The sequence below is a fragment of the Xiphias gladius genome, chromosome 12 (genome assembly GCF_016859285.1).
Source record: "Xiphias gladius isolate SHS-SW01 ecotype Sanya breed wild chromosome 12, ASM1685928v1, whole genome shotgun sequence".
Lineage (NCBI taxonomy): Eukaryota > Metazoa > Chordata > Actinopteri > Istiophoriformes > Xiphiidae > Xiphias > Xiphias gladius.
The window spans coordinates 4,980,001-5,002,237 of record NC_053411.1 but is presented as its reverse complement, the minus strand read 5'-3'; the positions used below and the strand labels follow the sequence as shown (position 1 = coordinate 5,002,237).

General features: G+C 41.4%; 4 protein-coding genes and 1 pseudogene across 8 annotated transcripts; 4 read left to right on the top strand and 1 right to left on the bottom strand.

Moving 5' to 3' along the window:
• Positions 1-181: 181 nt before the first annotated feature.
• LOC120797039 (cornifelin homolog A-like) lies at positions 182-5,210 on the top strand. 3 transcript variants are annotated; one of them, XR_005708451.1, is made up of 5 exons: positions 182-509; positions 1,490-1,622; positions 2,065-2,219; positions 2,753-3,083; positions 5,168-5,210. XR_005708451.1 is itself a non-coding variant. In XM_040140272.1 (4 exons), the coding sequence occupies exons 1-4, from the start codon at positions 456-458 to the stop codon at positions 2,873-2,875; spliced, it is 465 nt and encodes a 154-aa protein (XP_039996206.1). In that variant the 5' UTR covers positions 182-455; the 3' UTR covers positions 2,876-3,404. The 3 variants fall into 3 exon arrangements, 2 of the variants coding, with proteins under 2 accessions (XP_039996206.1, XP_039996207.1); XM_040140272.1 differs by lacking the exon at positions 5,168-5,210 and having other exon boundaries at positions 2,753-3,404; XM_040140273.1 differs by lacking the exon at positions 5,168-5,210 and having other exon boundaries at positions 434-509; positions 1,506-1,622; positions 2,753-3,404.
• Positions 5,211-7,130: 1,920 nt separating this feature from the next.
• Positions 7,131-10,925, top strand: ugt5g1 (UDP glucuronosyltransferase 5 family, polypeptide G1). Of its 2 annotated transcripts, none has more exons than XM_040140270.1 (2): positions 7,131-7,211; positions 9,336-10,925. In XM_040140270.1, the coding sequence occupies exon 2, from the start codon at positions 9,339-9,341 to the stop codon at positions 10,923-10,925; it is 1,587 nt and encodes a 528-aa protein (XP_039996204.1). In that variant the 5' UTR covers positions 7,131-7,211; positions 9,336-9,338. The 2 variants fall into 2 exon arrangements, with proteins under 2 accessions (XP_039996204.1, XP_039996205.1); XM_040140271.1 differs by lacking the exon at positions 7,131-7,211 and adding an exon at positions 8,303-8,348.
• A 2,382-nt stretch (positions 10,926-13,307) lies between these two features.
• Positions 13,308-15,784, top strand: si:dkey-165a24.9 (G-protein coupled receptor 4). Of its 2 annotated transcripts, XM_040140465.1 has the most exons (4): positions 13,308-13,547; positions 13,645-13,883; positions 14,024-14,512; positions 14,977-15,784. In XM_040140465.1, exons 2-4 carry the CDS (start codon positions 13,828-13,830, stop codon positions 15,398-15,400), a joined length of 969 nt encoding a protein of 322 aa, XP_039996399.1. In that variant the 5' UTR covers positions 13,308-13,547; positions 13,645-13,827; the 3' UTR covers positions 15,401-15,784. The 2 variants fall into 2 exon arrangements, with proteins under 2 accessions (XP_039996399.1, XP_039996397.1); XM_040140463.1 differs by having other exon boundaries at positions 13,645-14,512.
• A 1,344-nt stretch (positions 15,785-17,128) lies between these two features.
• Positions 17,129-18,265, bottom strand: LOC120797688 (prostaglandin D2 receptor 2-like). Its single transcript, XM_040141537.1, has one exon. It carries the CDS (start codon positions 18,263-18,265, stop codon positions 17,129-17,131), a length of 1,137 nt encoding a protein of 378 aa, XP_039997471.1.
• A 1,773-nt stretch (positions 18,266-20,038) lies between these two features.
• Positions 20,039-21,104, top strand: LOC120797687 (annotated as a pseudogene).
• The last annotated feature ends 1,133 nt before the right edge of the window (positions 21,105-22,237 follow it).

Sequence of the window (22,237 nt, the reverse complement as noted above, 5' to 3'; positions counted from 1 at the left end):
TACAAAATCCAAATATTTTGTGTTGAATTGTTTGAATAAATTCTGGTAAAACATCAGATGTTGCAATGCTAATCTGAAAACAATAAAGATGTTGGCAGAATCAACAACTTCTCAGTGATCGTGATGTGGAATTTTGTAACATTCAAGTAAGAGCTCAGAGCCGCATGTCACTGTGGCACAGAGATTGACTACTGTATGACAGTCTCTTTTGTTCCTATCACATACCTCTGTCCAAGAACTGACTAGCATGCTTTAAATATGAGGTAATTTAGTGGTATGATGGCGTCTGAGATTTAAAAGGATGCGTGACGGTCAGATAGTCTGATATCTGACTGTCAAAGGTGCTGACACACGTCAGACAGGACGGACCAGTCAGCGACATGCATCCTCTGCTGCCCCGTCAAGTTCAACACTCTGCGGCAGGTCTATAAAAAGCCACACTGCCCTGCAAATTCATGTCATCCAGGTTGTCAGACTTGACCAAACTCTGTCCCCGGAGGGACATTAAGGTAAGACAATCCACTTGGTGAGGTAGGCTTTGAGCCATGATAGGAATACTGACATACTGAGAGCATGCAGATCAGCTGTAGGGCAGGCCAAGAGAATTCAAGGCTACATGTATATATGTGTTTTCTATTTTTAGCCTTGGATGTGGCTATAGAAGTATTTATTGGCTCATATGGATTTCTCATATGAGCATAGGACTGGGCTGGATTTCATGTTGTAACGTGTGGTGAAGAAATGCATCTGCACTGCGTTCCAGGAAATTCTACAACCTGTGGATTTATGCAACCTTTCATGAAACAGAAGTAGATGAATTCTTGCCCAGAGACCTTTCCACCTCCTATCAAGTCTTTTACTTATTAGAAGCAAGTCAATTCTCATGACCTTGGGCAGTTTAATAAATAATTCTGAATGGGCATCACTCTTAAAGCTAGAAGCCGATAATCTGCGCCTCGAATTGATGACGGGCTAAACTTGATCTCGTGCCCAGTATTTCATGTCCCTGAGAAATCGCATAGGAAACACTAATGCAAGTTCAAATCCACAAATCCACAGTACAGTGAATGCCGCCGGCTGTTCTTACCGCACATTTCATTAAGCTGCAAATGTAAAAACCTCAACCCCATTAAGCATTAGTTATAATTTCGTAATATAATTATAATTTTTCTAATTTCTTTCAGGCTTTGTGACCATGCACATTTGAAAGAAGATGTAGAAAAAATTATGCGACCCACACAAAGCAGTTAGATGATGTTCCTTTACTTCCTTTACTTCTTTGAAATGGATCACTACACATAGAGCTAGATTGATTTCAGCTGACAGTGAGGATCCAACAAAGCTGAACAGCCTATTATTGCTTGTCAAAAATGTACATACAGATGTTAATCTGACATCCAACATTTTGGCAAGGAAAACCTTTGTCAGAGCTTAACTCTTCAAATGTTTACATATTGTAAAAAGGTCTTCAGCCTATTTGTCCTCAGAGTTACTGTTTCCTTTAGAAGCTGAAGCCATGTCTGAAAAGACGGTCGCAACCCAACCCCGGCCCTTCATCATGACCACGGTAGCCAACCAATGGACCTCTGGCATCTGCGACTGCTTCCAAGACCTGCCCCAGTGTGAGTGCGCTTCTTCTTTGCTTTAATTTGAGCAGGTGTAAGTATCTTACAGAGTGAGGGACAAGAGGAGAGAGTGGGTGCGATTTCTATTCCATTTGCCATCTAAATCTCTCTCATGCGCATGAAATTGAAAACATGCTGATCATTCAGACTGAGCTGCCAACAGATTGGCAGGTAGGAGATCAGTGGGTGTAGCAACGTGTTGGGGCATTGTTGAGATGTGTTGATGATGCAAACTGATGGCATCCTCATAATGCAAGACATCAAATCTGAGAAAGAAACTTGTTTGCTCTTTCTCTGAGTGCAACAATGAAAATATGTGCTCACCTTTAAGAGCCTTAACGGTTGACAAAGGGATATTTGGATCTGACCTCAGTGGCAATAAAATCTCTCACCTTAGCACATTACTACCCATGACGTGACCTGGTTGCCTTTTTTGCAGGTTGCTTTGCCTTTTGGTGCCTTCCCTGCTTCACTTGTAAGACAGCACACGAGGCCGGGGAGTGTCTATGTCTACCTCTGCTAGATGCTTTTGGACTCATCCCACCTATGACCACAGCCCTCAGGGTGTCAGTACGCCAGAGATATGGCATTGAGGTATGGACACTTTACTATCCTAATCCCCTATCAACAAAAATAAATAAATGAAAAAAATTGCCTAGCCATGTGTATTTTATCTTTTTGGTGTAAATCAAATGCTTCTCAACGGCATCGGTATTTACAAGCCTAGTGTTCACCAGCATAAAAGTCACTGTTGACTTCACTATTTATCTGTGCACTGACAAGTCTTAAGCCTGCTTAACACTTTGTCACAATCTGTATTGAGGTTCCTAGACAACTTCCGAGAATTCATGTAGTATGGTCATTAAAGACGGATACATTACACGGTGTTCCTTTGTTTCAGCTGATTTGTGGAGGTAGACTGTAACAATGATTACTGACCGCAGCTGAAAAATCAGCTGTGTTATAGAACTGGTAGCTGTAAGTTTATGCACATAAATCTATATTCTACAAGTATTTGCTGAGAATGAACTATCTGGATGCATCCTACGACTGTTGTACTTGATTAGGTTTTACACTCCATATCCCATCGCCCCAACCCCCCTGTAACTATGTCTCCATCCTCACAGGGTACAGTCTGCAATGACTGCGTGTACGCCTGCTTCTGCGGGCCCTGCACCTGGTGTCAGATAGCGAGAGAAATCAAAACAAGGAGGAATCCCATTACCTTTGTCCAAATGTTGGCCCGATAAGAGCAAAGACTCTTCTTATCCTCATGTCATCAGTGGTAAAACACACATCATCAGTCATCATCAGCGCTGTCTTGCTATTTGTAATAAGAGACTTCTGATCTGTTTCAAGCACGACTGCTCCTGTGGAATGTCACTGAGCAGCTGATTGAAGATGAGCACATCAGGGTCACAAACGCTTCATCACTTGGTGTAATGACAGAGGAAAGAGGTGAGCAGGATCTTGACATCCACCGACAGATATTAATGAGGACGAGCCAGTGACAGTGAGGTATACTGGTGTACTAATGATGATTCTGGTGAAACTGTATTGTTTATTATTATATTAAAATTTTATTTGGGTATATATTTTGATTCTTATTTTTCCCCCACCACTTCTCAGATGTTTGTTTTATATGTTCTTTTGGATAATTGTCCCTTTGGATTGGTTTTACTTCCTTCAGAAGCACATGTGTATATTCATATTTGGGCTTATTTTTATTTTGTTTATGAAAAAGTCAGTGAAGGATTAATTTAATTTACCATAAGTATTGCTAATTTTTGGAGCTGGAGCTAATGTTTGTGACTTTGACTTATTTTTTTACACTCCTCTGTATGCAAAGATCATTTTTCTTGTATGACTTGTTGCACTGCCTCACAATTGGAATATACTATAACTGATTGCTGGAGGCTGTTGTAGATGCATGCAATTTTTATATAACATAAGTGTCAAACCCAGAAAATGTATTAACTTTTAGGCCATTTTGTACTTGCCATTTGCATTCACATGATTTATTCTTTATGTTTTAATTGCTGGAGCTTTTCATATCTATTCAAATTAAATATTTTGTATTTAAAACATGGCTCCTTTATGTGAGTTCTCTTGAACGGTGCAATAAGACTCTTACACCTCAGAGCCCGTGTGAGGTTCAGCACAGTAAATCTCAGTCTGCTCTATCCTATGCAAACCAAACAGGCAAATCCGCCAAAGTTAAGCCATGCCTTCAAGCATTAAATGCCCATTTTTGCTCCATGTGAGCAAACCAGTGTCCACAAAGAAGTTCCAACACCAGGTGAGTGTTCTATAAATGACAGTCTTAAATCTAAAAAAGAAGACATTGCATAGCACAGAAGCTGTATTTGAAGGCATTAGGCTTGGCTCTGTAGTATGCATGTGTAGGTGTTCAACAGCTGCCTGAGTCAGTTTATATTAACAGTAACTTCAGGCTCATGTAAAATTCCTGCTAAAATTTGTTTTGATTAGGAGTAAACAGCTCTCACCAAGTGATAGAACATGCCAGGTATGTGAGTGAATGGTGTGAACACTCGGATGGGGACTTAAATGAGCCATATCATGACGCAGAACAATTGAAGGAAGGAAAAGTTTTGAACCAGTGAGCGTCTCTGGAGATCTGTTCAGATATTTGGGCTTGAGTTACACTTTGAAGAGGTGCAATGAATGTAGAAAGAGTCCTATGAGAAAAATAGTAATACATTTTGGCATTTTCAGCCCTTCCTTATTTGAGTGATCACCACTGGCAACAAATGTGTTCAGCAAAAAACCAGCAGCCTCGGCCTCCAACACTGATTGCTCTGCAGTCTAGCAGTCTGGCATCTGTGACTGCTTCAGCTGTGACTGCTTCCAGCGTACATGTCTCCGAGTCCGTTTCTCTGCAGCGACATTTTGTAGCTTTCACTTGACTTTAAAGCAGGGTTGTAGTCCAGACCACTGAAGAGGAGAAATTTCAATTATAAGTATTCTGTTGTGATTACATTTGACAATTAGTCACAATGTACTAGTGAAATTTTTATCTTTATGGCCACTATTTGCTTCCATAAGGGGGGGGTGGGCGCACACACACACACACACGCACACGCACACGCACACACACACACACACACACACACACACACACACACACACAGAAAATACAACTGGACTTGTTCAAAACTCCCTCGGGACTGAGACAAGTCCGAGATAACAAAAAAATGCCTTGAGGTCAGACTGCAGTCCTACGTTAATCTTCTGAGTCAATTTGAAGAAAACTTTGCAGAAACCTCGAGGAAAATGTCATCACTTTTCATGGGAGATAAACACCGAACTGTTTTACAAAATGCAAAGAAAGACTGCCACACCCCTGCATCTATTTCATTGTCATATACTAAAGGCCAAACAACTTGTGTACCTGCAGCATCATTTTTGTAGTTGCCTTTTTCCTTGACACATACATCCTGAGAAGCAGTTTTTCCTTTTAAATGTAGACCAATGTCTAAATTTAGGAACATAAATCGGAAATCTGCCTTCTCATGATAAAGGTCCTGTTACTGCCTGTCGAGATAGAGCCTGTTATCACTGGAACCCAAACCCGAACCTTTGTGGCTTCAGGTGCTTCTCTTGCTTGTTTTGCTTGCAACACCACCTTGGAGCTTGGAGAGTGTTTCTGTCTCCACCTGCTGGATATGCTGGGGCTCATTCTCCACCTGTTTCCACGTCCAGGAGAGTTGTCCGCTAGGGAATCCAGGTGAGTTTAGCAAGACAGGCAAAGCTCCACTAAGTTTCTGTTGTCTTTTCATGGCTGTTACTTCCATGCTGTGTCTCTGCTCAGGGGGGACATAACGGCTGACGGCGTTCATGCCCCTTTCCGGAACATCTGCTCGCGTTGCCACGCACAGACACAGGCTGACTCTCACTGTCCTCAACGCCCAGCCAGCATACATGGGTGTCCAACAATAGCTGTCACCTCTCAGTCAATGATCTCGGCTGTTCCTCAGCGGGTCCTGACCTTCAGGGCCATGTAACCTCTTGTCCTCTTTTAATTCTGCTGGGTTATATTTAGTTTTTAGGTCTCTAATCTCCCCAATCTCAAAAATCAGTCCCGACTAGCACAGAATTCTCACAATGATGCATGTTTTGGTCTACTTTTAGACTTAGATGTTAAAGACTTTTTATCAATTTCCAAATCCAGGAATGTCATCCGTTCCCGTAAGGATATGAGACATCTGCAGAGCTCTCCTGACCTGTTAGGAGCAGGCTGCAGGTGGAAAATAATAAGACAGATATGTGCCCACAGTCCAGTATATACTTAATTTGATTGAAAGGTGCTGATTGATTTAAAACTCCCAGAACTCCATAGAAAAAAAAAGAATCAGACTCTTTCATTGTAATTCCTTGTAAGATGGTGTAGGCTATTAAAAAACAGATGCAAGTTTTAGTAGTTGTAGAAAGTATATAATTTCACCCTTTACACGCTTGAGCAGCTTGTCCGAAATACATGATTCTATTTTTGTCTTTTATTTCCCTTAGCCTGCATCAAATCCTCTCCGAGCCTTTGGAATGTGTTGAATCTACAGCCTAAGTCACGATCAGTTTTGTTTTATTTTACTGTGATACATTTCTTCCTCAAATGAAATATTCAACTCCTTGTTTAGACGCTGTGTAGGAAGCTTCAAGAATAGCTCTCATGTCTTGCTCTGAGGTAGGACTATTTTTAGTCCAAGAAAATTCAAAAATGTCAGCACTGTTCGTAGTCTTGATAAATATGGGCCCCTATTTCTCTTCCATTTCTCTGGTATCTGGGCTGCTGTGTAACAAACTGCTAAATGGAAAATTTTCGGACTCTTGGAAAAATAAAAGTAAAAGTCTTTCACATGAATTCTTGATTTATTTATCACATTTCTTTTGCCTCATAAATACTCCAATATGTTACCTGAAGAAACTTTTGGTTGGACGTAGACCGCTGTTTTGCACTGGGGTACAATCAAAAAGAATAAAGCTGGCATTGATTTTCTTTGCAGTCTGGCTTCATACGTCTTTTTTCTGTACCTGTCAGTGTGTTTCAAAACGTCCCTTTCTTATATATTTTTTCTGACTTGCACCTTCTCTGCCAGCAGCAGAATTCCCCTTTCTCCACTTTATCTTTCTTTATAATTTCAGCCAGTTTCCTATATTATTATTATATATTATATAATTCCTATAATTTAATATTTCATATGGGTGGCAATACGTATTAAATGCATTTGTTACTAATGCTACTGGAGATATTAGCATTTCATGCATGGAAATTTAATTTAAGAATTTGAAACCTGTATGCTTTTGCAGATTATAACTGAGAAAATGCATGGATTTTTTTTTTTCCTACAGAATGATCTGTAGGACAAAGGTATTTGGATGAACTGCTCTGAGCACACATGTCTAATCATGTGACCACGTAAGAGCCGCTCTTAAAGGTCACTGCTACACTTTCCTGTATGTCACAGTGACATGTTTGTCAATGTGTCTGATTCTTTAGTTTTGGCAAAGAACTTAGAAGATTGCTCCTTCGAGGACTCTTCGAAGGTTATTCTCACAACTAATGATACAGTAAGTACAAGCCTGGTCTGCACAGTGATAAAGCCAAACGTTAGCTCTTCGTAAGCTGTGAAAGCAAGAGAGCAAGAGCAAAAGAAATGTAGTTTTATTTGTAACTTAATGAACCAGTAGAGTTTTTCAGACATATCACTGTGGTAAACATACTGTATTCATGTTCCATTTAAACTCTAGAGACATCAGAGCCACGAGCTGCGTGTCTTTATCTCAGTGGTCTGCTGTTATCTCGAGCTGACTCTTGTTCACATGCTCAGGTTTACATAAAGCCACAGAGCAGAGGAGAGTAGGGGAAGGGTGCAGTCCACTGATACGACTGTTGAACAGTGGCTTTGGCTGTTATTGTAATCACCAATGCTCATTTTATTTTCCCTCCGCTGCGTGACCTTGGTGCTTCCTCCTTCCCTCGTTCCCGCCACTCCCGTCTCACACTGCCTGAATGTGTCTCAGTATGGATTTTCCCCCCCGGTCTCCCTGAAGTTTCCTCATCAATCTCAGCTGAACTAACTGCAATTTTTACAAATTACTACCTCACGAATCAGCTTGGGAAGCTGGTACATGAAAGTTGCCCGTGAGTGCTCACATAGGAATCTGTAAGAAATGGAAACTGTTATCCACGGAAATAAGAAATTAACAGCAAGGTTGAGCTGAGCAGGGGATGAACTGAGGAATAAGGTTACACTGAAACACACACGAAAACAAGCTAATGATAGGGCAAAAAACAGCCATTTAGCACTCACGTAAGTCCATCTAATAACTTTATCTTGCACTGATTGTATTAAATGACTGAACATGTGAACAGAAAGACAAAAATGGCTGAAATGACTTGACACAATTAAGACAAAAGCAAAATGTTTGGTAACTCCATTGACAAAGCCATTACTGATATCCAATATGCACAGTGATATACTAACTCAAACCATTGCTTTTAACAACTAGCTTGGTGCTTAAAAGCAACAGTTTAGACCTTTGTAAATGACATCTAATCCACATACTGGACTTTAGCCTGACTGAACGGGACCTGTGTGTGTAAATGTTAACCTGCGTGGAAACACAGATACCATATAATATACTGGCTCACTCAGGACCTGGAGCTCATGCCAAACTTCTGGATTTGGATACAGCAAGAACAAGGTAAGTCATCTAATTAATTTTTAACAGAGAAATTGACAAAAAAGGCTAATCAATTAGAGTAGCTTTAACTAGTACCAAATAAAATACACTCGCACTGTGTTATCATACAGTTTATAAAGTACATAACTTTAAACATTAAAACTTCTTGGTGTGCTGGGATAGCCTCCAGCCCCCAACCCTGTAAAGAATAAATTGTTTATTGTAAGTCTTAAAAGGCTACTGAGCAGAGCACATGTTGAGTAGGATGGGTAAAGTAGGGGAGAAGCAGGAAAACTCACAGTAAAGACCCACCAGAAGCAAACAAATAGCTTGACATCACCCCTGCCCATTCTATCTGAGCTGAGGTGTATATATGCAACCTATGACTTTCTCCAAGTTGTTTTCTTGACATTGTGCCAAGCAGCACTTCATTTTTGTTTGTATCTGTAATCCCAGAGGTGAGGGACATACAAAAAAGAGATCTCTCACACTACAATAATGATCTCCTCCTCCACAGGCCACAACAGGTGCCGACTACACTTCTTGATCTTGATCGTCACTTTTTCGTTGTCTGTTTCGCAGTTCTGCAAATCACTGTGGAGAAGGCAAGCAGATGTAGTTCATTTCTGCATTTGCATATACGTTAAAATTTTTCATCCTTTGCCCCCTCCCTTTTTTTGGGGGGATGCTGGTCAGTCCCATGTTGTCTGGAATCCCACAATGCCTTGCAAAGCAGTTTCCAATAGAAAATGAATAGTGGCAAACCTCATATCGCACCTGGTGTTCACGGTTAAGCTTCTGATCTCTGCTCCAGTCAAACACAACGCACTGTACTCTTACTGAACCACAAACTAGATAATGTTATGTATCACAGATTACAGATGCTATTTTCTTCTGTTTGTCAAATTCAGGTTTAGACATAGGAGAAAACCCTCTAGCGTTATGAGCCGTCACCTTATTGTGAAGTGTTTTACAAGTCTAATCAATTCTATCTGTTGTTTCTCCCAGGGCATGTACAGCAAAATCCCAGTATTCCTGACAGGGCTCTGCTTCCTGTTGCTTCAACTCACTTTTTGCAGTGGGAGTCGGATTCTGGTAGTACCCGTTGATGGCAGCCACTGGATCAACATGGAGGTGATCCTCCGAGAGCTGCACTCCAGAGGCCACAGCATCACTGTGGTGCGCTCTACCAAGAGCTGGTACATTCCTGGTAACTCCTCCATTTATACTTCTGTTAACGTGAGCATGCTGGAGGATGAGTCAGACAAGAACTATTATAATAGAATGCTACAAGATGTTATGGAATGCCGCAAGTCGCTGACTTTTATACGTACCTTCTGCCAAAACCACTTGATTACATCCATGTTGGCAAAGGGCCATGTGATCCTTGCCAGAGCAGCTGCTACAATGTTGGATGACCCTGTTTTTATGAAGAAGATGCAGGATGCCAAGTTTGACTTAATGTTAACGGACCCTGCTCTGACTATAGGAGTCCTTTTGGGTAGTTACCTCAAGCTGCCAGTGGTTTTCAATGTGCGCTGGATTAATACTGGGGAAGGCCATTTCACCATAGCTCCCTCTCCTGTCTCCTATGTCCCCGTGCCAGGAAGTGAACTTCATGATCAGATGGATTTTCTGGAAAGGACCATGAATGTGTTACATTATCTCTACAGTGTTGTTGAGCAGCACTTTATCATTAACGCTGCCTACTCAGATCTGCTCCGGCGGCACTTCCCTCCTGGAACTGACTTGTTGTCTTTGGAGCGTGAAGCTGATATCTGGCTGGTGAGGACAGATTTTGTCTTTGAGTTCCCTCGACCAACCATGCCCCATGTAGTCTACATAGGGGGGTTCCAGTGCAAAAAGGCTAAACCCCTCCCTGCTGAGCTGGAGGCCTTCATGCAGAGTTCTGGGGAGCATGGGGTGGTGGTCATGTCTCTGGGGACGTTTGTGTCAGCCCTGCCTCGTGATGTCACAGAGGCCATTGCTGCTGCTTTTGCTCAGCTCCCTCAGAAGGTGGTGTGGAGGTTTGCAGGTGAAAAGCCTTCATCCCTGGGGAACAACACGCTGCTGGTGGACTGGCTGCCTCAAAACAACATCCTGGGACACCCCAAGACTCGTGCCTTTGTGGCCCATGGAGGCACCAATGGCATTTATGAGGCCATCTACCATGGTGTTCCTGTTCTGGGCTTGCCGCTCCTCTTTGACCAGTTTGACAACCTACTCCGGCTAAAGGTGCGCAGGGCAGCTCGGGTGTTGGAGGCCAAATCGCTCACCAAAGAAGACTTCCTTGAGGCTCTAACGGACATCCTAGAGACACCGTTGTACCGAAACAACATTCAGCATCTCTCCCAGCTACACCGAGATAAACCAATGTCTCCTATGGACACTGCCATCTTTTGGATTGAGTACGTCATTAGGAACAAAGGAGCAGCCCATTTGAAGTCAGCAGGTTTTAGTTTGCCTTGGTACTCCTACTTTTGCCTGGATGTGGCTCTCTTAATAATGGCCCTCATCGGAGCCCTTGTCTGGGCTTCATCCTTAGTCTGTAGGGTTGTCTGCTGCCGGAGGTTCAGGAGAAAGATAAAAGCAGAGTGACTGATTCGAATGTTTCAACAATACTAAATGACTGTCCGGCTGACACTCATTTACGGTATAGAAACGTTTCTGCCTCAAATTTAAAACTTTTTCAGAAAATAAAGTTTTTACAGTGTAAATTGTTGTGAAATGTTTATTTTAGATGCAGACAATCTTGACATAGAAATGTTTTTGCCAGAGATATAGGAGGAAAAACCACAGGGAGTTTTGGGGAATACTTTCACTTATACCTAATATAGTCCTTCATACTTTAAAAGACACTTTAAAAGATAATCTGGAACTGTTTTGATATCATGCACTTATCCTCAAACCTTACACGTATCCTTCTGTTTTCAAGCTTCCTAGTCATATAAACTGCTTTTCTAAGCTAGTTTCCGTAGTTGTGGTTCTGTTTGGGTTGAAATTATTAAGTCAAGAAGAAACCAAACAAAGGACTAATTTTCCTGACAATAGCGACACGGCATATCATCATATCATTCCCATATAAACTACAGCAGTTTATCAAGGATCTCACATTTCTGATGAACAAAAACAGAGACAAAAATGGTGACAGCCTCTGTCTGACAACCTGACCATAGTGAGTTTGTGATTAGTTTCATCCATATGCTCTGATTATGAGATCATTGAGCGCTGCAAACCACAAGCAAATGTGAGATCAAAGTGAGTTCAATTTTTTTTTTTTTTTTTGTAGCTGCTGAATTTGGAAAAGAACCTTAGGCCAAGTCAAACAGAGAGCTCAGGCACTGAGGAAAAAGCCATTTGGTCAAAATGAAACTAGCAGCAGAGCTGAAGATGTTTTGCCATATCCTGGCAAATGGTTTTACAAGCTATGAGGTTACCAGTTTTTCCGCATTGCAACTTCCTGCACTAACTTAATTTTGCATAACTCTGTAGAGCCACCCAGACTCAAGAGTTTAAGCTTTGACCCAGTTTTTCATTGATCCAGTGTGGATCAATAGCCCAGTACCTCAGACTGCCAATGGTTGAGCCTAGTGAAGCTCAAATGGCGTTGAATTCATCCCCTTCTTTTTTATGTGATTTTAGTATGTACAACTCTCTCTTTCTTGCCAATTACAGTAGAGAACAAGAAGACTTCCTGCAGTACACTGCCAGCCTGCTGCAGGAACAACATATCATGCTCCTACTGGGATCTTCTCCGGGGACACTTCCCCCCGGAGCTGATTTTCTGTTATTGCTGTGTAAAGCTGATATGTGTCTCTTCATGCAGAAAGTGGTCCACACAGGGGGATGGAGACCTTTATTCACAGTTCTGGAGAGGGGTGGCAGTAATGTCTCAGGTGGGTTATTCAATAAATCAGAGATCGGTGACATTTAAAGGAAACAGAGTGAGTGATTAGAGCCTCCTTCCTTTGAAACTATGTGGTAAAAATACTGCCTAACACCCATTGTCTCAACATACCCATTCTTCAGCTACACAATTCTTCAATTGTGTAAGATTTTTTTTTCCCGTGGTGCCAGAGAAAAATTAATCCTGGTTAAATTTAACATGTTCACTGTTTATAAACTGTATTAATTAAATCAGTTTTGGAGAGGAAAGGTTTAGTTACAACTTTTATTTGCGACATTTAATTTTACTGCAAAAAATATGATCTGTTCTACAGGGTTGTTTATCTGCTCTCTCCTTCTGTGGTTTTAATCTCGTCTGTTAATCGACTCATGTAAATCAGATATGTTCGTGCACACACACAACGTCTTGGTTTTGTCACTTAGGAGGGCAATAAATACACTTCCATTCATTCTCTGGAGACTAAATCTACAGTAACCTTATCCAAAACCACTACATACCTAACCCCGTCTGTAACACTAATCTTCACATAACCCTAACCCTAACACATAACACATAACACACACAAATACACACGCAAGCGTAACAAAACTTGACGGTTTACTTTGGGGAAACTTACTTTATGAGTGTCCATAATGTGTCCATGTGAACAGATTTATGTCTCCTCGAGACTTGCACAGATATTGTACACCCACACACACACACACACACACACACACACACACACACACACACACACACACACACACACACACACACACACACACACACAAACATACACACACACATTTAACAAGATACTCAAGGTAAGCAAAAACAAGTAACTCTCTGTTTAGTTATAAAGCACACCTAAAGCTCCTAAATGAAATTCCCACATACTTACATAGTAGACAGAATATTCAAATGTGTTTAACAGCATGTTTAAAGACAGCATATAGCAGAAGGGTTAGTTTGTTTGATGGCACATAGCCAGCAACCGACAGTGTAAAAGGCATTAGTGGACACCCTACATTAGTTCCTCCCCTCACAGCCCCTGTCCACCTCAATCACCCTTTCTACTACTGGAGTAAGAGGGAGGGAGACACAGGAGAAAGAGAGAGCGTATGTTTTTGTTCTGGGGCAGAAAGGCGTTCTCCTGCTTCAGGATGTTGCCTTTAAAGCTGAAGAAGTGGGTTTCCTGTGGAGGAAACGATCACAGAATAGACAAGGCTTGGTCGAGACACCGTGTTCCCAACATTTCATGAGTACAGGTCACCAAGCCTGCAGAGCAGGCAGCAAGTTTTAGCGGAACAAAGTCGGTCTCACAGCTTAGAGAGGTGAGTGAAAAGACTTGTATTGTATTATATGGTTTAATTCCTCATGCACCTGCTGATACTAAACCATCTGAGAATGCGCATGCTATCTGCTTTGCAGATGTTGGTTTCCCCTGATGGATCCTGGATGCTTTGAAGACTGGTGGACTGACAGCACAAAATTTGAGCCTGACCTTCTCCACAGGAGAATGCATTTATGAATATTATACAATGGACAATGACAAGTAGATGAGTCAAACTGATAACAGCTGAGACTTTTTGTCTTTTCTTTTGCTTTGGGTGCATGAATGGGTATTTCTGCATCAACTCGTCATCCTGCAAGTGTCAGTCCACGTCTGAGTGAGGTCTTCTCTAGTTTCCTATGTCTGGTGTTTGACGAATAGAGACATGTCCAATGACAGCTGCAACCTCCCATTGGACACAGATACATTTGGCCTGACCTGTATCTATGGCCTGATCTTCTCTTTGGGTCTCCCCAGCAACCTGCTGTCTCTCTGGGGACTGTACCAACTGGGTCGCTCAGGTGGGGGAGGCTGCCAGCTAGTCTACATCCTCAACTTGCTGCTGTCAGATCTCCTCCAGTTGCTCACCCTGCCACTGTGGATCCTTTATCTCCAGGGTGTGCACCGCTGGCCCTATGGCCAGCTGACCTGTGAGCTGGTTGGCTACGTGTTTTACGTAAACATCTACGCCAGCGTCATGTTCCTATGCTTAATAGCGCTGGACCGCTGCCTGGCCATCGTGTACCCTCTGAGCAGCCGCAGGGTGCGGACTGTCAGGGTGGCGGCAATGTCAGGTGTAGCAGTCTGGACCCTCACCTTCCTGTTCTGTCTGAGTGGGCTGCTACCATCAGTGTTTGACTCTGACAGACTGCTGTGTCTGGAGCAGTACCCTGTCAGTCCCACATATGCCCATTTCAAGATTGCCAATGTGGTCCTTGGTTTTCTGCTGCCATGTGCCATACTAGGGTAAGTTAACCCCGAGTTCTCAGTGAAGATATTCCTATTGTGTCCTACATGTAATAGGCTATTGTGTCTCCAAACCAGTTCATGTAAAGGTTCCCTGGTCAAATGAGTCGACCGTCTCCGTTGCACAAGAACTTCCTTCAACTCTAAGTCATCGAAATTGGCAACTTTTTGGAACAGCAAAATGGAAGCAGACTTTTTACCAACCTCAAGTTGAAATTATATGATAAAAATATTTGGAATTTGTCCAGCAAAATGTAACATTAACTAAAATGAGGATTAAAACTGATAATATGCTGTGAATGTAGATCACAGAACATGGAACAGGTTTTTGGGTTGGTTTTTTTTAGTGATATCCTGTGGGTTTCACAAAATTTTTTTACTATCTTTGGGGGGGAGATTATGTCATCTTGTATATTCTGATGAAAAGGCTGAGTTCTTATCTGCATCTCTGCTTCCTCCCTCAGCTACACCTCAGCCCACATCGGGGTGACACTCCGACGATCACCTTCCCTCTCTGACCACGAGCGCCACAAAATTGTGGGCATCCTAGTCATCATCACCGTCAATTTCATTGTTGTCTTTGGGCCCTACCACCTCGTGGGCGGATACAGGTTTGTGTCCTTTCTGCTTACTGATGAGCCGTGTGGATTGGAGCGTTCCATTTTCCTTGTTTATCGCCTGTGCTACGGTCTGACCAGCCTCAACACCCTGCTGGATCCCCTCTTCTACATCTTCCTGTGCCCTGATGCTCGGCTTGAGCTGCAAAGGTCACTGCCCTGTTTGAGAAGGATGCAAAACACCCGCAAAAAGATGAACCTCAGTACCAGAGCTCACCCAGACACCCAGGGGGAGAGTGAAACGGGACATAGTAATCTTCTAGAAATATAACTTGAATCTGAGCACAGACCTGACTCCTGCTGTTTAGTGAAACCAATTGCACCACCCAGTGGAAATTCATGTGCTTGTGCATGTGAATTCAACTATTACAGTTTTTAGTTTTAGTTTCTCATTTATAATCATCTAAATCTTGATTCAGAGGCTGATTGTGTAGCAAAAACATATCAAAGTGCAAAGACTTGAACTTTTGCTTAAAATAACGTCAATACTGTATGATTAAGTACAAATATAAAAAGTCACTGTTTCATATTTGTCCAAAATAAAATCTTTTTTGATGACCAATAATATCCACTGTGCCTTCAAAGTATAGACCTATAAGAATCTGAAAAACAACTTGAAATTTGTCTGGATATAGTTTTAAAGAGACTGGCCTGTGTGTGGAAATAAACCATTGTGGAAACTTCACAATCAAACCTTGTTTTACTGTTACGTTTACATCACATTACATTTTAAGAAGTCCTGTTTAATTTTTTTCAGCTACAGGGAAAACAAAAGGTGTGAATCACCACAAAAACATGAGCATGACTGTGGTTGTGTGATTGCAAGATTAGTGTCATACTGCAACACCAGAGAGTTTTTCTTTTTGTTTATTAATGTTTACAAACACCACTTTATAATATTAAAAAGTACGGGCACTGCATGAAAGGAGAGCTATAATGGACATTGAAGCACATTTCCAATACAAAATTTGAACCATCCATTTTCTATTAAAGGGACAATGAGTTATTCAATAAAAATAGAGCACACTGTATTTCAAAAATTTGCTTGTGCCAGCTCCCACAGCTAATGATAACATCTAGGTAGGGACCACATGCATGTGACTTAAAGCTCAAACTCTATTTATGACAGAGACAAGAAAGAAGCAATGATGTAAGTACACATCAATCAAGAATCCAAGTCAAAATAAGATAATCAGGCAGAATGCTATACATTTTTGGCTTGTTTTAGTCCAGCAGTTGTCATTTATTTGAAAGAGATGAGAGCTACAATATGAGCAAAACCCTGGTGAGTATTCAGTACTGCTATATAGTAATTCTAACTATATCCTATAATGCTCTTGGTAATCTAACAATTTTTGCTGAAGTGATATATATATAGTCAGATAAGCTAATCAAAAACACTGAAGTGCCATTCATTCTAAAATACTAGGCAGTATTCAAATAATGGTCATAATAGCTGAGGGTGCGGCAGCACAAATAATCCCTAATAAAGCCTGGGTAAAAAATACAGAGGAAGGATGATACACATAGCATTATGTGGCCCGATGTACATGTCAATGCCGCTCACTCCATCAGTATAACAATGTCCCGATGGTCGACGTCTCCGCCCATCGAAAGGTTTTAACTCAGCTTCAATGAAATTTAATAACCCTAGCCTATGTTTCAAATTAAGAGCCCACCGACAGGATTATGCCAAGGGAGCTGTTTGATGACTTTGAATTTGAAACATCTGTGCTGCATCTTTGTTAAGCCTTGTGTTTCACTGACAGTGGCTTAACATCAACTCAGAAAAACGATAACATGGAAGCAAAGAGAATTAGGGAAGCAACAGGAAGTGAAAGAAAACTGTATTTGTCAGCAGCAGCAGAGTGATGAGTATGAAATGACTCTGTTGTTGTACTGATGAGAGTGATGTGTTGGAATTAACATTATCCTCAATGGACTAAAGGTAGGCATGAATTTTTGGCATGGAAGTTGTGCGTTAAACAAAATCAACTCTTCACTTATGAGTAGAGTCAACGATACTTTCTTCCTGCTCCTGCTCCTCTGTTTTCAGAGGTCTCACGGTTGTAATGGAATCTTTGTGCTTCATCATAATCTCTGTGGTGCCGATGGAGCTGCGAGCAGTGCTGCGGCGCCTGGCCAGCTCTGCCAGGTCCTCGGTCAGAACACTCTCCATCACCGCACCCAGAGAATGTCTAATCTTACTACACAGGTCCGGGCAGCTGAACACATACAGAATGGGGTTGAGGACACTGTTAAGGAAGCCCAAGGTTGCTGCGACTGGGAGGGCCTTGCTTGCAAATTCCTGCACAGGATGCTCACTGGGAGCCATCACCTCCATGACAAATAAGAAGTGGTACGGAGCCCAGCAGAGTACAAAGCTCACCACCACGGCCACTACGAGCCGAACAAAACGAAAAGGGCGTCGGCAGCCTCTGCGCGACAAGCTGGCATTCACGGCACCGTAGCTGAGGATGATGATAAGTAGAGGGATCAGGAAGGCAAGGAAGAGCTTCATGAAGGCCAAGGCCTCCTTGCGATGCTTACATAAAGCTTCCAGGTCATACGGCTCACTAGGGGGGAATCGAGCGTAACTGTAGTAACAGAGAATCTTTCCGCTGGGTAGGGTAATGGTGTCACGGAATATGTAGAATGGGACAGTGCAGACCACAGCCAAGGCCCAAATCACCCCACATACCTTCCCCACTAGTTGGATGTTCCTGTGGTTCTGTGCCCAGACAGGTCTCATCACCACCAGGCAGCGGTCCATAGAAATGGCTGCCAGCAGGAAGCCACTGACAAACATGTTGAGAATGAAGATGGAGGAATGGATGCGGCAGAAGGTCGTGCCTAACGTCCAGGTGTCGCCGCATGCCATGTAGAGGGTGAAGAAGGGCAAGGTAGCGGTGGCCAGCAGGTCAGAGGCTGCGAGGTTCAGAATCCAGACACTGATGACAGAGCGGCGGACATGGACGCCCACTACTCCGAGGATGAGGAGGTTTTCTATGATGCCGATGGAAGAGAAAAGGCCATGGAGGGAAATGGTAAAAACACTCAAAGAACTCATCTTGACTGTTTGGTTTGATGGGTTAATGCTGATATTTGGACTCTGTTTGAAAAGACACTCTGCCATCGTGGAGGGAAAACGTCTGGGTCCTTCAACTTAGCCGTTTGTTTCACACTGCCGAGATCTGCAACAGACATTAGAGCATGTAAAATTAAACAGGCAATTTACAATTTCAAGTGATAGGATCTGTTTTGAAGCAGGCAGACCTTTTTAAAATGGAAAAAAACAAAACTAAAATTAAGAATATAGAAAGAGGATTGTTTATAAAATGTCTGTTGTTGTAATACTTATGAATAGTGTTTCGGCTCTAGGAGCTTACTTATGGCTTTCTTATATGGCTATGGAGATATTTAGTTTAGTTCTATAACATTTCACCAACAGTTTCAATTCACTGCAAAAACTTTCAGTTGTTCATAACATGGCAAATATGTTAAACATTCACAATTTCCGGTTATTCTAAATATGGAGAAGCTGTCATTCAGGCTTAAATACACTATCACATTCTTAACAAACCATACTGCTTCTAGATGAAACAAAACAAGAAAGAACATGTGAACATGTTATTTCTCCAGGCTGCTGCATGCAAATGATCTTTGCATATTTGTTCGGCTTATTTCTGCAACCCTTTAAAACTTGATGATTTAAAGCTGTTTATGATTTGTAAGTAATGGCTTTTTTTTTGAGTATATAATTTATTCATTCTTTATACACCAATAATAGTAATTTAAATAGAAAAAAATAAGAAAAGATAGGAACTTTTAGAGCCTGGGGCTGTATAATTACTGTATAAGAGAGAGAGGAAGTGGCAAAGTTAACTAACCATCAATGTTTCCCACCACAGGTGCTGAATTTATTATTTTTCAGCGAGTGCCCTATTTATAAAGCCTACGAACTATGCATCATTTGATGTTAAGTTCATTTTACCAGTTGAAACAACCAACTGACCAATAAGTAACAGTGTAACCAAAAACTACCTCTAATGAAATAAAACTATTATCCAAAGCAAATAATCAGTACAAAAAAAAAATTGAATTGGTTTTACCAAATATATAAAATAAACCACTGAGTGCTCGAAACTCATACAGCAGTTAGACAAAACCCTGCATGTTTCAAATAGAAATGCACACAGGCTTAGCTCACAGTTAAAACTCTTTGCCTATAGACACCAGGTCTAATCCTCTGTTTATCTTCACTGAGCAACGTTAAAATTCGTTAAAAATGTGCTCTGGAGCTCGGGCAAACCACAGCCTGGCGTTGGTTTACCACCACGAGTTTATACTTATTGTATATGAGCACTGCAACTTTCACCCAATAATGTTATGCATCTTTGCAAACACTGAGAAATAATGTTGTTATTATAAAACTCCAAGATACACTCACTTGTCAGTTTATTAGGTACACCTAGCCAAAAAGTATGCAGTCTAATATAACAGTCCTGCAATTAACCCTTCCTTCAACCCCCAGGAGCAAATAATGGAGCGATGAAATTTTGCCCATTTACAAGGCACATTCCATTAGTTTTACACAACAAAATTACTTACCTGTTTGTCTGAGTCTGATGAAGTCCCTGTCATGCTATTTTACTTTGTGACACAGTGCCCAGCACCGGCCTCATGGGTTGTTAAGTAGAGTAATAGGAAGTCGCACCTCAAAAGGAAGTGCAGTTTATAAGAACCAGCCTAATTTGTTAAGACCTCTAAGAGTCAGGCCCATATATAAAGTCTGTTAGGTTTACTGGTTTCTGAAAAGAAACTGTCACTGACAGTTGTCATTTATACAGCTTTATGTTTTAGGATTTTATGATTGTTATGAATGTCACATTATCTTAGTGAAAACTAAATGACAGACTACAACAACACTGAAACAATATCAGAGGACACTTCGGGCATCAGTCTGTAATATATACAAAAAGTACATGCTATACAAATGCTACGCAGTGCTGAGTTAAATTGAAGGTGCTGTGCAGGTAACACAATGTCATAAATGTAATTCCTGTCGAAGTACTTTAATTGAAGCATTATTTCCTGGACGCCGTCCCACATACGCCCATTTCAAGATTGCCACCGTGGTCCTTGGTTTTCTGCTGCCATGTACCATACTAGGGTGAGTTAACCCCGTGTTCTCAGCGAAGATATTCCTATTGTGTCTCCAAACCTGTTCATGTAAAGGTTCCCTGGTCAAATGAGTCGACCGTCTCCGCTGCACAAGAACTTCCTTCAACTCTAAGTCATCGAAATTGGCAACTTTTTGGAACAGCAAAATGGAAGCAGACTTTTTACCAACCTCAAGTTGAAATTATATGATAAAAATATTTGGAATTTGTCCAGCAAAATGTAACATTAACTAAAATGAGGATTAAAACTGATAATATGCTGTGAATGTAGATCACAGAACATGGAACAGGTTTTTGGGTTGGTTTTTTTTAGTGATATCCTGTGGGTTTGACAAAAAATGTTTACTGTCTTTAGGGGAGATTATGTCATCTTGTGTATTCCGATGAAAAGGCTGAGTTATTATCTGCATCTCTGCTTCCTCCCTCAGCTACACCTCAGCCCACATCTGGGTGACACTCTGACGATCACCTTCCCTCTCTGACCACGAGCGCCACAAAATTGTGGGCATCCTAGTCATCATCACCGTCAATTTCATTGTTGTCTTTGGGCCCTACCACCTCGTGGGCGGATACAGGTTTGTGTCCTTTCTGCTTACTGATGAGCCGTGTGGATTGGAGCGTTCCATTTTCCTTGTTTATCGCCTGTGCTACGGTCTGACCAGCCTCAACACCCTGCTGGATCCCCTCTTCTACATCTTCCTGTGCCCTGATGCTCGGCTTGAGCTGCAAAGGTCACTGCCCTCTTTGAGAAGGATGCAAAACATCCACAAAAAGATGAACCTCAGTACCTGATCTCACCCAGACACCCAGGGGGAGAGTGAAACGGGACATAGTAAACTTCTAGAAATATAACTTGAATCTGAGCACAGACCTGACTCCTTTACTGTTACATTTACAACAAATTACATTTTAAGAAGTCCTGTTTAATTTTTTTCAGCTACAGGGAAAACAAAAGGTGTGAATCACCACAAAAACATGAGCATGACTGTGGTTGTGTGATTGCAAGATAAGTGTCATACTGCAACACCAGAGAGTTTTTCTTTTTGTTTATTAATGTTTACAAACACCACTTTATAATATTAAAAAGTACGGGCACTGCATGAAAGGAGAGCTATAATGGACATTGAAGCACATTTCCAATACAAAATTTGAACCATCCATTTTCTATTAAAGGGACAATGAGTTATTCAATAAAAATAGAGCACACTGTATTTCAAAAATTTGCTTGTGCCAGCTCCCACAGCTAATGATAACATCTAGGTAGGGACCACATGCATGTGACTTAAAGCTCAAACTCTATTTATTACAGAGACAAGAAAGAAGCAATGATGTAGGTACACATCAATCAAGAATCCAAGTCAAAATAAGATAATCAGGCAGAATGCTATACATTTTTGGCTTGTTTTAGTCCAGCAGTTGTCATTTATTTGAAAGAGATGAGAGCTACAATATGAGCAAAACCCTGGTGAGTATTCAGTACTGCTATATAGTAATTCTAACTATATCCTATAATGCTCTTGGTAATCTAACAATTTTTGCTGAAGTGATATATATATAGTCAGATAAGCTAATCAAAAACACTGAAGTGCCATTCATTCTAAAATAAAAGGCAGTATTCAAATAATGGTCATAATAGCTGAGGGTGCGGCAGCACAAATAATCCCTAATAAAGCCTGGGTAAAAAATACAGAGGAAGGATGATACACATAGCATTATGTGGCCCGATGTACATGTCAATGCCGCTCACTCCATCAGTATAACAATGTCCCGATGGTCGACGTCTCCGCCCATCGAAAGGTTTTAACTCAGCTTCAATGAAATTTAATAACCCTAGCCTATGTTTCAAATTAAGAGCCCACCGACAGGATTATGCCAAGGGAGCTGTTTGATGACTTTGAATTTGAAACATCTGTGCTGCATCTTTG

Excerpts from the sequence above, each read along its gene's own strand:
- LOC120797039 (XM_040140272.1), top strand. The coding sequence starts at position 456 with ATGTCATCCAGGTTGTCAGACTTGACCAAACTCTGTCCCCGGAGGGAC. Across the intron at positions 510-1,489 it reads GTCCCCGGAGGGACATTAAG|TTACTGTTTCCTTTAGAAGC; the intron begins GTAAGACAATCC and ends TTGTCCTCAGAG. Across the intron at positions 1,623-2,064 it reads CTTCCAAGACCTGCCCCAGT|GTTGCTTTGCCTTTTGGTGC; the intron begins GTGAGTGCGCTT and ends CCTTTTTTGCAG.
- ugt5g1 (XM_040140270.1), top strand. The coding sequence starts at position 9,339 with ATGTACAGCAAAATCCCAGTATTCCTGACAGGGCTCTGCTTCCTGTTG.
- si:dkey-165a24.9 (XM_040140463.1), top strand. The coding sequence starts at position 13,932 with ATGTCCAATGACAGCTGCAACCTCCCATTGGACACAGATACATTTGGC. Across the intron at positions 14,513-14,976 it reads CTGCCATGTGCCATACTAGG|CTACACCTCAGCCCACATCG; the intron begins GTAAGTTAACCC and ends TTCCTCCCTCAG.
- LOC120797688 (XM_040141537.1), bottom strand. The coding sequence starts at position 18,265 with ATGGCAGAGTGTCTTTTCAAACAGAGTCCAAATATCAGCATTAACCCA.